This window comes from Rhinoraja longicauda, chromosome 30, assembly GCF_053455715.1.
Source record: "Rhinoraja longicauda isolate Sanriku21f chromosome 30, sRhiLon1.1, whole genome shotgun sequence".
Taxonomy (NCBI): Eukaryota; Metazoa; Chordata; class Chondrichthyes; order Rajiformes; family Arhynchobatidae; genus Rhinoraja; species Rhinoraja longicauda.
In genome coordinates, this window is record NC_135982.1 from 18522487 (window position 1) to 18538084 (window position 15598).

Genomic DNA, 15598 nt, shown 5'->3' on the forward strand with positions numbered 1-15598 from the left:
GTCGGTGGCAGCGACCCTCGTCGACGACGCCATCAGTGGAAGCGGCCGCTGAAGGAGGAGGTGAAGAAGCTGCCCGCTGCGCTGCGGCTTGTGTGCGGTAACGGTGCTGGGCCCGGGCGGGAGGGGGGACTCGAGGACGCCGTGGCGTGGGTTGAAGGGACGGATGAGTGGACCATCAGTCTGACCATCTCCCTCCTGCTCGGGAGTGTCCCCCGGGTGTGGGAGAGTGAGGGCGGTGATTGCGGGCGGGCGGCTCCGCTAACGGCGTCCATCTTGTTTGTGTGAGTGAGTGAGGAGAGGCCTTTAAAAAATGTGTTGAGAAATGTAACTTTTAAAGTTTAAAATGTCTATAACTTAAAAGATATTCGACCAATGATAATTAAGCTCTCACGGGCCACATAAAATGACGTTGCGGACCGGATTCGGCCCGCGGGCCTTGAGTTTGACACATGTGCTCTAAAGTATACATTTAATCTGGAGAAAATTAGTGAAATTGAAGAGATTGCCATTATGAGCACTTCAGCCAGGCAAATTAGTGTGTTGATGGAGGGGAACTGTTTACGGTTCTATTTAAAGAAATGCGGGGGGGCTTCCTGGGCCTCCTGATGTGAGATGACATACAGAGAGATTGTACATCCAAGATGAAGCTGTACCATTTGGGAATTGGAAACTTTCAAAGTGGCAGTGGATTTACAAAGTGGCACAAAGTGGATGTAAGTGGGGCAGGAGAGAAAGAATAGAGTCAAGGCAAGTCAAGAATGGAGAAATTTACTGGAACGTTCTAAAAATCACATCCAGAAGATTAAACAAACATGATTTTTCTTACTTCATCCGATTTTTGTTTCTCCAAGGTGTGTTTCTATTACATCATTTTAATATCCAGCAATTTCCCTCCCACTCACATTTGGTTAAACAGGTCAGTATTTCCTGCTGTCCTCTTGCCCTTCTCTCATATTTGGACTCACATTTGCAATCCTCCAATCCACAAGATTAATTTCAGAATCCTTGGAATTTGGACAGATGGTAAACAGAACATTCCTCATCACTATTCACAAAATGCTGGAGTAACTCAGCAGGTGAGGCAGCATCTCAGGAGAGAAGGAATGGGCAACGTTTCGGGTCGAGACCCTTCTTCAGACTGATGTCAGAGGGGGGGGGGGGAAGGAAGGATATAGGTGGAGACAGGAAGACAGTGGGAGATCTGGGAAGGGGGAGGGGAAGAGAGGGACAGAGGAACTATCTAAAGTTGGAGAAGTCAATGTTCATACCACTGGGATGCAAGCTGCGAAGTATGAGGTGCTGTTCCTCAAATTTCCGGTGGGTCTCACTATGGCACTGGAGGAGGCCCATGACAGAAAGGTCAGACTGGGAATGGGAGGGGGAGTTGAAGTGCTCAGCCACCGGGAGATCAGATTGGTTAAGGCGGCCTGAGCGCAGGTGTTGAGCGAAGCGATCGCCGACCCTGCGTTTGGTTTCGCCGATGTAAAGAAGTTGACATCTAGAGCAGCGGATGCAATAGATGAGGTTGGAGGAGGTGCAGGTGAACCTCTGTCTCACCTGCAAAGACTGTTTGGGTCCTTGGATGGCGTTGAGGGGGGAGGTAAAGGGACAGGTGTTGCATCTCATGCGGTTGCAGGGGAAAGTGCCCGGGGATGGGGTGGTTTGGGTAGGAAGGGACGAGTGGACCAAGGAGTTACGGAGGGAACGGTCTATGCGGAACGCAGAAAGGGGAGGGGAATGGGAAGATATGACCAGTGGTGGGGTCCCGTTGTAGGTGACGGAAACGTTTAGGTTTTAGGTTTCCGCCAACATTTCCATCACCTACAACGGGACCCCACCACTGGCCATATCTTCCCATCCCCTCCCCTTTCTGCGTTCCATCCGTAACTCCCTGGTCCACTCGTCCCTTCCTACCCAAACCACCCCATCCCCGGGCACTTTCCCCAGCAACCGCACGAGATGCAACACCTGTCCCTTTACCTCCCCCCTAAACTCCATCCAAGGACCCAAACAGTCTTTCCAGGTGAGACAGAGGTTCACCTGCACCTCCTTGAACCTCATCTATTGCATCCGCTGCTCTAGATGTCAACTTCTTTACATCGGCGAAACCAAACGCAGGCTCGACGATCGCTTCGCTCAACACCTGCGCTCAGTCCGTCTTAACCAATCTGATCTCCCGCTGGCTGAGCACTTCAACTCCCCCTCCCATTTCCAGTCTGACCTTTCTGTCATGGGCCTCCTCCAGTGCCATATAGTGAGGCCCACCGGAAATTGGAGGAACAGCACCTCATATTTCGCCTGGGCAGCTTGCAGCCCAGTGGTATGAACATTGACTTCTCCAACTTTAGATAGTTCCTCTGTCCCTCTCTTCCCCTCCCCCTTTGTCCCGCCCCCGACATCAGTCTGAAGAAGGGTCTCGACCCGAAACGTCACCCATTCCTTCTCTCCTGAGATGCTGCCTGACCTGCTGAGTTACTCCAGCATTTTGTGAATAAATACCTTCGATTTGTACCAGCATCTGCAGTTATTGTCTTACATTCCTCATCACTATAGTCAGCTCTCATTCTTCTAAACTCCAGTGAAGATAAGCCTAAATTCTCTGTCCTTTCTTGACAAACACTCACTCATTCCAGGAAACCATCTCTGAATAACTAACTGGTAGTTACATCTTTTATTAAATAAAAAGACTGATAATGTTTATAGTTCTCCAAATGTACATAACTGAAGTAATTCATTTGGATTCAATTTGCATTCAATTCCATGCAATTGTACATCTGTCCAAACTTCTTCTTGTCTGAAGAAAGGTCTCAACCCGAAACGTCACCCATTCCTTCTCTCCAGAGATGCTGCCTGTCCTGTTGAGTTACCGCAGCATTTTGTGGCTTTCTCCTCAGACAAGTCATTTACATAAACTGTAAAATGATAATATATATCCCCTTCAGCACTTGATTAATTAGCATTGAATAATTTGTGTGGCTGCAATACGTGTGAAACTGGCTTCCTTGGATTCTTGGAAAAGGTGGCGTAAATTCGATCTATTGTGTTTGAGTTTGATTTCTTTATTTAATCTATCTCATTGTTCTATTTATAAATGCACATCTCAATACTCACCTCGCCGCCCAATGTCATATGTTCTATACCCCTGCTAAATACTGAAGCAAAGTAAAATTGTAATATTTCTGTCAACTCCCCGTCTTCGCCCATGTTATAGAAACATAGAAAATGGGTGCAGGAGGAGGCCATTCAGCCCTTCGAGCCAGCACCGCCATTCATTGTGATCATGATCAATAACCCGTGCCTGCCTTCTCTCCATATCCCTTGATTCCACTAGCCCCTAGAGTATCTAACTCTCTCTTAAATCCATCCAGTGATTTGGCTTTCACTGCCCTCTGTGGCAGAGAAATCCACAAATTCACAACTCTGGGTGAAATAGTTCCATCTCTCCTCAGTTTTAAATGGCCTCCCCTTTATTCTAAGACTGTGGCCCCTGGTTCTGGACTCTCCCAACATTGGGAACATTTTTCCTGCATCTAGCTTGTCCAGTCCTTTTATAATTTTATGTTTCTGTAAGATTCCCTCTCATCCTTCTAAACTCCAGTGAATACGAGCCTAGTCTTTTCAATCTTTCCTCATATGACAGTCCCGCCATCCCAGGAATCAATCTCATGGACCTACGCTGCACTGCCTCAATTACAAGGATGTCCTTCCTCAAATTAGGAGACCAAAACTGTACACAATACTCCAGATGTAGTCTTACCAGGGCCCTATACAACTGCAGAAGAACCTCTTTACTCCTATACTGAAATCCTCTCGTTATGGCCAACATGCTGTTAGCTTTCTTCACTGCCTGCTGTACCTGCACGCCAACTTTCAGTGACTGGTGTACAAGGACACCCAGGTCTCGTTGCACCTCCCCCTTACCTAACCTAACACCATTGAGATAATAATCTGCCTCGTTTTTGCCGCCAAAGTGGATAACCTCACATTTATCTATATTATACTGCATCTGTATACTGATTTATCTATATTATATATATTATATTATTATTATATATTATTATCTATATTATACTGCTGTGCATATGTGGTGGGGGGGGGGGGGGTGGGGGAAACCTTTTTTCTAAATCTCAACGGAGATGCGACCTTTTTCCATGTCGTATTTCCGTTCGCTCTACGGCCTAACACCGTGGAGTTGGCGGTCTCCAGCTGGGATCGACTTTGAAGGCTCCGGTCACAGGGCCTGGACTCACCATCTTACCTGGACTTACCGTGGGCTCTGTGGACCGCAATATCGGGAGCTCGCAGGTCCCTGGCTGGCGACCGGCTTTCGGGAGCTCCAGCCGTAGCAGCTTCAACTGCCCCGAAACGCAAGGCTCGATCGACCCGTTCGCAGGACCTTCATCGCCCTGCGTGGCTCGGCCGCGGCACCTTCCATCGCCCGGTGGGGCTTAGGACCTTCATCGGCCTGCTCGGCTCGGCCCTGGGACCTTCCATCGCCCGGGGGTTTCAAAAGTCGGGAGCCTCGATCGCCTCGAAGCAGCAATTTGACTGCCTGACCGCGGGAGGAAAACAGAGGAGATAAGACTTTTCTTTGCCTTCCATCACAGTGATGGTGTGCCTGGAGGAATCACTGTGATGGTTGTCTGTGTTAAACTGTAATTGTGTGTCTTGTGCTCTTTATTGTTCATTGTTTATGACTGCATGGTAACAACAATTTCATTCAAATTTATTTTTGAATGACAATAAAAGCAATTTGAATTTGAAACTGCCAAGCATCTGCCCACCCACTCAACCTGTCCAGGTCACCCTGCAACCTCCTAACATCCTCTTCACACTGCCACCCAGCTTTGTGTCATCCGCAAACTTGCTAGTGTCTAATTCCATCTTCCAAATCAATAATATATATGGCACTCCACTCGCCACTGCCTGCCATTCTGAAAAGGACCCGTTTACTCCTACTCTTTGCTTCCTGTCTGCCAACCAATTTTCTGTCCATGTCAACACCCTACCCCCAATACCATGTGCTCTAATTTTACTCACCAATATCCTGTGTGGGGTCATATCAAAGGCTTTCTGAAAGTCTAGATACACTACATCCAATGGCTCCCCTTCATCCATTTTACTTGTCACATCCTCAAAAAATTCCAGAAGATTAGTCAAGCATGATTTCCCTTTCATAAATCCATGCTGACTTGAACTTATCCTTTTACTGCTATCCAAATGCACCGTTATTACCTCTTTAAAAATTGACTCCAGCATCTTTCCCACCACCGAAGTCAGGCTAACTGGTCTGTAATTCCCCGTTTTCTCTCTCGCTCCTTTCTTGAAAAGTGGGATAACATTAGCTATCCTCCAATCCACAGGAACTGATCCTGAATCTATTGAACATTGGAAAATGATCACCAATGCGTCCACTATTTCTAGAGCCACCTCCCTGAGGACCCTGGGATGCAGACTATCAGGCCCAGGGGATTTATCATCCTTCAGTCCCATTAGTCTACCCAATACTATTTCTTTCCTAATGCAAATTTCTTTCAGTTCCTCTACCCCCCCCCCCCCCCCCCCCCAAGATCCTCTGTCCTCTAGTACATCTGGGAGATTGTGTCTTCCTTTGTGAACACAGATCCGAAGTACCTGTTCAACTATTCAGCAAATTTCCTTGTTACCCATAATAATTTCACCCGTGTCTGCCTTCAAGGGACCCACATTTGACTTTGTTACTCTTTTTCTCTTAACGTATCTAAAGAAGCTTTTAACTGTCCTTTATATTCTTGGCCAGCTTCCCCTCGTACTTCATCTTTTCAGCCCGTATTGCCCGTTTTGTTATCTTCTGTTGTCTTATGAAAGTTTCCCAATCCTCTGGCTTCCCGGTACTCTTTGCTGTGTTATGCTATGTTCTATAATGGCTTTGCTGTCAAGATGATTCATTGTTGACGATTTAGTAAAACGTTCTGCGGTTATGTTCCTGGGAAATTTAATGCCATATTTCCCTTTTCTCCCTTTGCAAAATAAAATCCGTAACTCCTTCGTATTCTCTTCTCTCACTCACTCATTCACTGTTCGTGCACTGAATGGATCGTTATTTCCGACCTTCGAAACGGTAGTTACGGCGTAGCTGCCACGAAGGAGGTCGGAAAGTGGTCAAACGAGGGAGTCAGTCAGCCATCCCCTCCCCTCGCTCTTTAGTCTGAAGGGAGCGAGGGATCTCCGTAACGTCGCGTATACTTAGTACGTGCGGCACACATACCCTTACAGTGAAGTACTGTGGCGCACAAAACAATCCGATCAAACCACTTGTAACTCGTGCTAAAATAATCCTGATGTTTTCGCTGTCGAAAGAAAGTATTACGTCGATAATCAGACAAGTCATTTATATAAACTGTAAAATATTCCGCTGTATTTTTTGGCATTAACGCCATTTACTGAATTATTAACTACATGGAACGTTTCTTTAGAATATCTGAAAACCTGATGTAAATCCACCTGAAGCAGGAGTTTTAGTCCGTTTGAGCTTGATTGTTTTATTTTATCACAAATGTATGATTCAATTTGCGTGATTTCGTTGTGTTACACTTAGATGTTGGCTCTTGGTTTGACATTTTGATCGGGTTATCTGAAGGGGACCAGCTCTAAGATAAATAAATCTGGTTTTACTGACATTACTAAGGTCGGAGTTGGGAAGCAACTCACAGTGCCTCCTTCGCGGGTCCACCAAAACAACTGAAACATTACATAAACGCGACGTCCGGAGCTAATTAACGGGCACCCCCCCCCCCTAATAAATTCCCCCAAAAAGGATGCAGCTGCGTTTGTTTGAAGAAGGCTTCAGTGAGAACATTTCCATCGAGACAGTTGAAACTGCTCGAAATTCCCGAGTCCAAAGGTGGGAGGAGGAAAGGACGAGCACGTTGCCAAAGAGGGAGGGGGTTAATGGGAGCTGCTGGCACCGCATCTCCTCGCCAGGCTGCGAGGAGTTCTCTCTCCACCTCTTCTGGCAGCCGCTTCAGTCCGATGGCCGGCATCCCCGAGTGAGCAGCTCCCGCTACCCAGCGACAAGGAGGGTCTGTCTCGCCGGGTCAGCGCTCGCCCATTCTCCCTCCCCGCCGGCAGGCAGGCAGGCTCGCCCAGCCAGGACCTGTCTCCCTCCGCTGCATCTCCCAGCCGCGGGAAGGGCCATGTGCTCCCGCTCCAACTCCAACTCCCCTGGATAAGACTCGGCACAACAAAGGCACTGTCTGTCGGCGCCCCAGCCGCTCTGAAGCCCCCTCATCCTGCCTCGGGTAGGCCGGGAGTTGGGGTTTCCGCCGCCCGGCCCATGGACTACATGTTCCGCAAAAGGAAGCTGCTGAAGACGCTGTTGAGCTTGTCGCTGCTCTTCGCCACCGTGGCCTTAGTCCATAAGCTCAAGTTGGGGGACGTGTTGGATGTGAGACTCCGGGAGGCGACGGCCTCGGGCGCCAAGTTAACCCTGGCCTGGCAAGATGCCGAGGGCAACTCGCCCCCACGGACTAACGGTAGCGCCGCCGAGGCAGAGGCGGAGCAGGGGCCCGGGGCTGGGACCGGGATCCCGGCTAATGTCAGTAGCGGCCCGCGGGCCTGGGGAGTGACCGTGATCAACTGCAGCCAGAACGAGACGGTGCGAGGCCTGAAGTGGTTCTCGGCGCTCGATTCCCGCTTCCAACAGTACGTGCTGTACCGCCATTGCCGCTATTTCCCCATGCTGCTCAACCACCCCGAGAAATGCGCGGCGCCCACTCACCTCCTCATCGTCGTCAAGTCGGTGATCGAGCAGCACGACCGGAGGGCCGCCGTCCGCCACACGTGGGGCCGGGAGCGCAGCTTCGGCGGCCTCGCCGTGCGGACGCTCTTCTTGCTGGGCACACCGCCCGCCGACAAAGACCAGCGCAACCTGCAGAAGCTTCTGGAATACGAGGACCGGCTGTACGGCGACATCCTGCAGTGGGACTTCACGGACACCTTCTTCAACCTGACCCTGAAGGAGGTGAATTTCCTCAAGTGGTTCGACCTCTACTGCCGCGGCACCAGCTTCATCTTCAAGGGTGACGACGACGTCTTCGTCAACACCGAGAACCTGATGGAGTTCCTGGCCTCTCAGAGCGAAGGCCCCCACCGCGACAACCTCTTCGTGGGCGACATCATCTCCATGGCTCTGCCCATCAGGAACCTCCAGAGCAAGTACTTCATCCCCAAGCAGCTGCACGACAAGCACTACCCGCCATATGCCGGCGGCGGCGGTTTCCTCATGGCCGCCCCCCTGGCCAGGCAGCTGGTGGCGGCCTCCGAGGACATCCAACTCTACCCCATCGACGACGTCTACCTGGGCATGTGCCTGCAGAAGGTGGGCGTCAAGCCGCAGCTGCACTATGCCTTCAGGACGTTTGGCATCGTCAAGCGGCGGGTCAGCCCGATGAACAACGATCCTTGCTTCTACAAGAACCTGCTGGTCATCCACAAGCTCAGCCCCGAGGGCTTGCTGCAGATGTGGGACACCGTCCACAACCGAACCCTCATCTGTGCCAAGAAGGTTTTTATAACTTTAAACAATTAAATGACGCTCTAAACCTTCCTGTGTGCATTTAGAAGTGTAGGTACTTGGGCGTGCGTTGGGAGTGAACCCTGGCGTAATGGTGAGAACTCTTATTCGGCTATTCAGCTTTGTCTGGATAAGCAGAATAAAGGTACTTAAACATGTAGAATAATGTATTAAAAAAAAATATTATTACTGTTGTAACTGCCCCAAACAAGTTGCCAATCGGCACCCAGTTTTGACAGCAGTTTGTTAATGATTTATTTTTAAAAAAGGAAAGCGAAATTCCCCCTCCCTGCCTTGGGTCACAATTGTGTAAACGGAAGCAACGGCTTTAGAGAGCGGTTAAATGGGATTCAGCTGCCGACAATGGATAGCACTCGCGACTTAGGTATATCGTTTGTAACAAAAATAAATTGCAGTTTGAGAAATTGTGATTTCTCTGTCACTGTTTAGAAAAGGGATCGTTTAAACATGCATGCTTAAAACCAAAAAGCAAACAAATCACCCCGCAAAAACTAAACAGTGCTACCATGAAAACAGGAAAGGCAGACATTTGATTAAGCCACTTCTGTGATCAGCTCCAACAAAGTTGCAGGGTTTTTTCCCCATTAAATACTCGTTCAAATGTTCACCTTCCTCCTCTCTTGCTCTAAACCAAGATTTGCTTTTGAGGTGCTCTTGGCAGTTGATGAACAGCAGTTCTCACATTTCTGAGAGTTTGCCTCTCCACAGGAAATGTGGCAAGACAGGGCTAGGTTTGCCAATCTGCTGTGAAATAGACTGCACCTTTGTTCCTGAATTGAAATAAATCACGGTTTCGACCTGACTTTAAACATGAGATGATTGGCGCTAGTGCCATTTCCAGGTTATCTAGTTCCAGTAGGAGGAGCAAGGAATTTGGTGGGGGTCTTTGCTTCATTTCAAAGCTGGCTATTTCAACCAAGAAGTTTGATGCTGGTAAGCAACTTGCATTTGAGAATGGCATAGGTCATGCTTCCATTTGAAAACAAAACTTGTCAAAACTGGTGGTGAAACCAATGATATACAATGACAAAAGTGGCTAGTGGTTGTCTAATTGACACGCCTTAATCTTTTGAGAACAGGTGGAAACAGTAGTGTCTGGTACAACACTGATATTAATAATCATTGCCAACAGGCTCTTTCTGACATTTCTGGCCTGCAATTCGTTGGCTGAAGTGCCTGTTTCCGTGATGTATCTCTAAAAATGGTGAAAAGAGAAAGAGAAAAATGTTTAATGTGAAAAATGTGTGCATTTAATGACCAGTTTTTGATCTGTTTGCCAGCAAATCAAATTCAAATTTCAGTGTTTAAACGTTCTGGAAATCGTGATCATTGGAAATGTTTTGAATTCGGTTCAGATTAATATATTAAATAATAGGTCTAAGGTTTTTGATGGTATAGTACTGTATAAAATGTTCTGCTTGTTTGGTCAGGGCCAATAATTTCTGCCTAACTTAAGATGCTGCTCAGTGGTCCTGATGAAGATGCTATGGAATTGCTGAGGTGTACAGTATTTGATATTCTTCTCTTTTGTCATTCCCTGGCATCCATTCCCAACAAATGAAACTGTGCCTTTATGAAGCATTCCACTTGGGGCAAGTGAGCCAGTAAATATGTGATGGGATTTGAAATGACCTATAGATATAGATTGAAACACTGTCAACAACTGGTCCTTCAAAAATGGCAACTAATCTTGGCGAGGTTAAGGAGGAATATATAATGACTAGTGTGTGATCTATAGAAAACGGTGTCTGCCTCTCGTGTACATGAATAATTTAAAGAATAAGACTTTAATATTTAAAACCAATTGTCTTAAGAGATCCAGGTTTTGTGACAAAATTTGAAAATAACTTGCAGAAAGGAATTTTTGTTTTGATAGATATTAACTTTATTCAAAATGGTTTGTGAATCTTGCCAACATAATCAAACAATCTTGTACTTTGAAATGGAATTAATAAAGTCTAAAATGATTTTCTTTACACTGTGTTGCCTGCTATTATTTCATTAATTCAAATTATCAAAACTTTAGACACTTCACTGCAAGTATTATTGATAATAGGTATATTGCCTTGGATAACTAAAGTACAAACATTTGAATTTTATCTCTTGATAATTTAAATACTTTTGTAGCAAATGTGCACATAATTAATATGTACTTTTTTTAAAAGCAGGAGTGTGTTAATTTAAACTTACAAATTCCCAATTAGTTTTCTGGTCTTAGTTTGGAGGATTAATGTTGTGGGGGTTGATGGGTGTTGTTGATGTGGTTAAAGGGGTGAGGGTGGGTGGGTTGGTTGGTTAGATTGCTTGTGTCCTTGCACTGGAATGTGGTTTTTAGCAATCTGTTAGGGGTTGCATGAGGAATAGTACAGGGTGAGATGTGTCCTCATAATTCTGCTGTTGCTTATTCACTGGCTATTGGCAAAGCTTTAGGTAGGTTGGCTGTGGGTACAAATATCTGCTGTGAATGGTGCCTGGCAGAGATCCAGACTAGACATACAAATAAAATCCTCATATAAACTCCTCATATAAACAGCTCAAGTTACTCCTGGTCTGTCTGGTGTCCAGACAGGTGTCTTCAAAATCTACAATGTTGTACTAGAAGATCTGGCTAGCTTTGATATGAACATGCTGATTCTGTGGATAATTCAAGATTGTCATTTTGTGTAGGAATCAACTTTTTTTAAAGGCAATGCTTTTACCTCTCAGTCGATAGTCATTGAGGCATATAACCTTACTCTTCTTGGGCACTAGCATTATTGATGACCTTTTAAAGCAGGTAGGAACCTTAGACCTCAGTAATCAGAGGTTGAAGATGTTCGCAAAAACTCTAGCCTATCTGCATAGGTTTTAATAGCTCAACCAGGTATACCATCGGGTCCAGGCGCTTTCCAAGGATTCACCCTCCTGAAGGATCTTCTGATGTTCGCCTCTGATAGAGACTGATCCTGGTGTGGTCTCAGCAAGGCCCTACCCTCCCTACTTTAGTAAGCCACTGCACTCAAACCTCTTGCTGTGAAAGCTAGTATGCCATTGTCTTAAATGTTTGTTGCACTTGTGGAAAGTAAACATATAAGAATACCCAGAGGAGATACAAGGATCTGCAGATGCTAGTTTACAAAAAAACACACAAAGTGCTGGAATAACTCAGCGGGTCAGGCAGAACATTTGGAGTCGTGGCCCCCTTTGTATTGATTGTGGTGGTGATGGGGGAGAGGAGGGAGCTAGGAGCAGGACAAAGGCTGGCAAGTGATAGGTGGATACAGGCGAGGGGTAGGGTGGGGGTATTGATAAGTACATGTTTGGAGAAAAGACTGGATGAAAAGAAAAGGTATGAGACAGGTTCACATGCACCTCATTTACTGTATTCAGTGTTCCCTCCTTTACATCCATGTGTCCAAGCGTAGACTTAGTGACTTTTCACCGAGCACTTGCACTCAATCAGCCAAGACAGGAGGATCTCTGGGTTTCCAACCATTTTAATTCTCCTTCCAATTCCCATATTGACTGTCCTGATGGTCCTCCATTGCCTGAGCGAGGCCACACACAAACTGGAGGAACAGCACCTCGTATTCTGCTTGGGTAGTTTACAACCTAAGTACGAACTTTGAACTCTCCACTGTTAAGTAAAACCTACATAACCACCCCACCTGGATTCTCACTCATTCTGCCTACTGACTTTTCTGTCTTCACAATTTGCACATCTTCTACCCTTGTCTCACACATTTTGCCTTTTCATCCCTGGCCTTTGTTCAACCGTGGGTGGCACATTGGTGGAGTAACTGCCTTACAGTGCCAGTGATTCGGGTTTAATCCTGACTAGGAGTGCTGTCAGTATGGAGTTCGTACGTTCACCCCGTGACCTTTGTGGATTTTCCCCAATCTGATTTCCTCCCACACCCCAAAGACGTAAACGTTTGTAGGTTAATTGGCTTGGTATATAAATGCAAATTGTCCTAGTGTGTGTAGGATAGTGTTAATATGAGGATTCACTGGTCGGTGCACTGAGGGGTTTGTTTCTGCGCTGTATCTCTAAACTAAAAAAAAAAAAATCTGCCTATCAAAATCTTCCTCGCATGTAGACACCTATCACTCACCAGGCTTTGTTCTACCCCTCGTCTCTTCCAGCTTTCTCCCCCTCTCCCCATTATTCATGGCAAAATTAGAAATATTCATTTCCCTTGCTTAAATTATGATATTTAACATTAATATTTGGGAACTAACACTGGACCTGCATCCCTACCCCATCAGTCACCCCTACCATCATGAAAGAGACCCGTTTCCACTACCAATCTCTAACTGAGCCTCAAGCTCATCCACTTTACTTCTTATACTTTGCGCATTTATATATAATACTTTTAATCCATTGCTCATCTCACCTTTCACATCGATTCGCCAGAAACACTCTTTATGAGGTAGTGTTCAAATCTTTTAACAGGAAAAACATTGCATAAATCCTTGGATTTAGACAAATAAATAACACAAATTTGGTGATAATTAAAGGTGGGCAGAAGCAAAATCTGATTTGTGCAGAAAACCATGCATGCCTTTTACAACAGAGTGTGCCGGTGGGGCCTCGCGGTCGATGAGCGCGAGGGGAAGACAATGGGGACCCGGCCTGGGTGGACCGCCATGAAGAACAATGGGGGACGCGGCGTAGAGTGACTGTCGTGAGGGACAGTGGGAGAATGAAGGGGGACCCGGTCTGGGGGGCACTCTAGTTTAGAGTCCTTTGCCCAGGGGATAAGTCTGTGTTTGTTCATTTGTTCTGGTGAAGGCGCTGTGCACATGACAGCCAGCCAACAGTCGCTTGTCTTTTTCCGGCGATGAATAAAATGTTATCTTATCGTAACTTAATTGCACAGCTGCAATCTACTGAAAGACAAATGTAGGGCTGACAAGAGGGACAAACGGATCACATTGAGCTAATTTCTCACGTACTCAAGTCCAGGTTGTCTGGAGATTTGTTAAGCAAAACTTTCAGTGCTTGGTTAATGGAAATGGTGAGATCATGTAAAGTTTAGGTGATCAAGTAAGAAGAAGTTGTCAACGCAGACGACAGTAGCCAGCAGAATTTGAGCTGCAGAAAGGTGGGGACTACCAAGAAATGGACAACCGTGGGGAATGGCAAGTCTCCAGATTATGTGCGTTGTCAGATCATTGGCTGATATCCAATCAAGCCAACTGTAAGGAAGCAGGTTTAAGCTTAGGATTTAGAGCGTAGAATATTGGGAACTGTAGCATGGGCTATTTGTTTTTGTAGTCTCTCAACTCAAGGGTAGACTCTCCAAAAAATATTATTTGCCATCTTTTGGTGAATTGCTGGTTCAGATTCGTGTGCAATCCTGTGTTCTGTAAACATAGCTATCTTTAGTGGTGGCACTTGTTCTACATGCCAACAGATACCTGCAAGTCTGGGATTTTTATTTTCCTCTTGTGACGTGACTATCTTTCCATTGTATGATTTATGATTAATTCAGTTGCTGGAATTTATACGTCAAACTTGTTCAATCAGCCTTGATGTTTCCTGGTTCATGGTAGAGTGCTTTTGGAAGGAGAATAAAACACTTGTACCTTAAGTAACTAATGCAAGATGGCAGTGCAAGATAGAATGAAACTAATTATAATCTAAATAATTGAAGAAATTGAGTGGCTTACAACCCAATGGTATGAACATTGAATTCTCCAATTTTTCCACCATGTTACCCCCCCTCTCTCTTTCATGTGCCCACTCGCCCCCACCAATTTTTCCCACTATCCTTCCCCCTTATCCCCTTCAACCTGTATCCCTACCTATGCCTTCACATTTCTCTCCTCTCCTTTTTATCTCTAGCCTTTGTCTATCCATCTACCTATAAAAACCCCTCTCCCTTGTCTCTTGTCAAGCTTTTTCCCCCACCCACCTCTTTTCTCGCTGTCTCCCCCCTCACCAAAACTACAATCAATCATTCTGAAGAGGGGTCTTGCCCTAAAATGTCACCTGTCTATGTCCCCCAGAGATACTGTCAAGAGTGTTTTATCGTCTTATGTCCCAAAACGGAACATGAAATTCTTACTTGCAGAGGCACAACAGGTATGTAAACACAGTACAGTAAACCCTCGTTTTAATGGATTCCTTTATAATGGATTTTGGTTAATGCAGATGGCCCCCTGACTTCTACCGCCTTCCCGGCTGCTTGGAGCACAGACATCCAAGGACCCCTAACTCACAAGGTGCACCAGCAAGCCCTTCTTCACCCACTACACTCCATCAGGGTCCAGTTGAAGTGGCTGGTGTGGCTCACCTGGCAGCCCCTGCATCATCTGCAGAATCAGAATTCTTCAGGCCACTGTCATCCAAAAGGACAAGCCTGGTCACGGTCGAGCTCCCTCCCCTCGCACTTGCTGCCCTATGGTTTGTCCGCTCCCCGCTCGATCACTGCCACTCCTCCGCACACTGTCCACCCTGCCTCTTTTTTTCCCCCCTCACTGCCCCCCCCCCCCCCTTCCCTCCACTGCCGCCTCCTCCTTCTCTCCTGCAGTCACCAACATACTCCACCTGGGAAATGGCAGTAGATGAGAAGGGAAGGAGCCCATGGTGACCGAGTGTGTCTTGTCATTAGCAGTGGCCTGAAGAAAGCGCTATCCCCAGGGTCTACAACGTGAGCATTAACAACAGCTGCGTGAACCTGTGAAGAAGGGCTCATTGGTGCAGATCAGTGGCATTGGTATCTAGTTTTAAGGTGAAACGACACAAAATGCTGGAGTAACTTAACAGACTGAGTCAGTCTGAAGATGGGTCCCAAAGTCATCTATCCATGCTGCCTGACCCCATGAGTCATCAAGAACTTTGTGTCTCATTTGTGTATTAGCCATCATCTGCAGAGTCATAGAGTGTGACAGTGTTGCAACAGGCCCTTCGGCTCAACTTGCCCACACCGGCCAACATGCCCCAGCTACACTAGTCCCACCTGCCAGCATTTGGTCCATAGCCCTCCAAACCTGTCCTACTCATGTGCCTGTCTAACTACTTCTTTAATGTTGGGA

General features: G+C 46.6%; 1 protein-coding gene across 1 annotated transcript; it reads left to right on the top strand.

Annotated features, from left to right (window-relative positions):
* The first annotated feature begins 6901 nt into the window (after nt 1-6901).
* On the top strand, nt 6902-10517 carry b3gnt7l (UDP-GlcNAc:betaGal beta-1,3-N-acetylglucosaminyltransferase 7, like). Its single transcript, XM_078425222.1, has one exon. It carries the CDS (start codon nt 7316-7318, stop codon nt 8567-8569), a length of 1254 nt encoding a protein of 417 aa, XP_078281348.1. The 5' UTR covers nt 6902-7315; the 3' UTR covers nt 8570-10517.
* The last annotated feature ends 5081 nt before the right edge of the window (nt 10518-15598 follow it).

Coding starts and splice junctions, on each gene's coding strand:
- b3gnt7l (XM_078425222.1), top strand. CDS start 7,316: ATGGACTACATGTTCCGCAAAAGGAAGCTGCTGAAGACGCTGTTGAGC.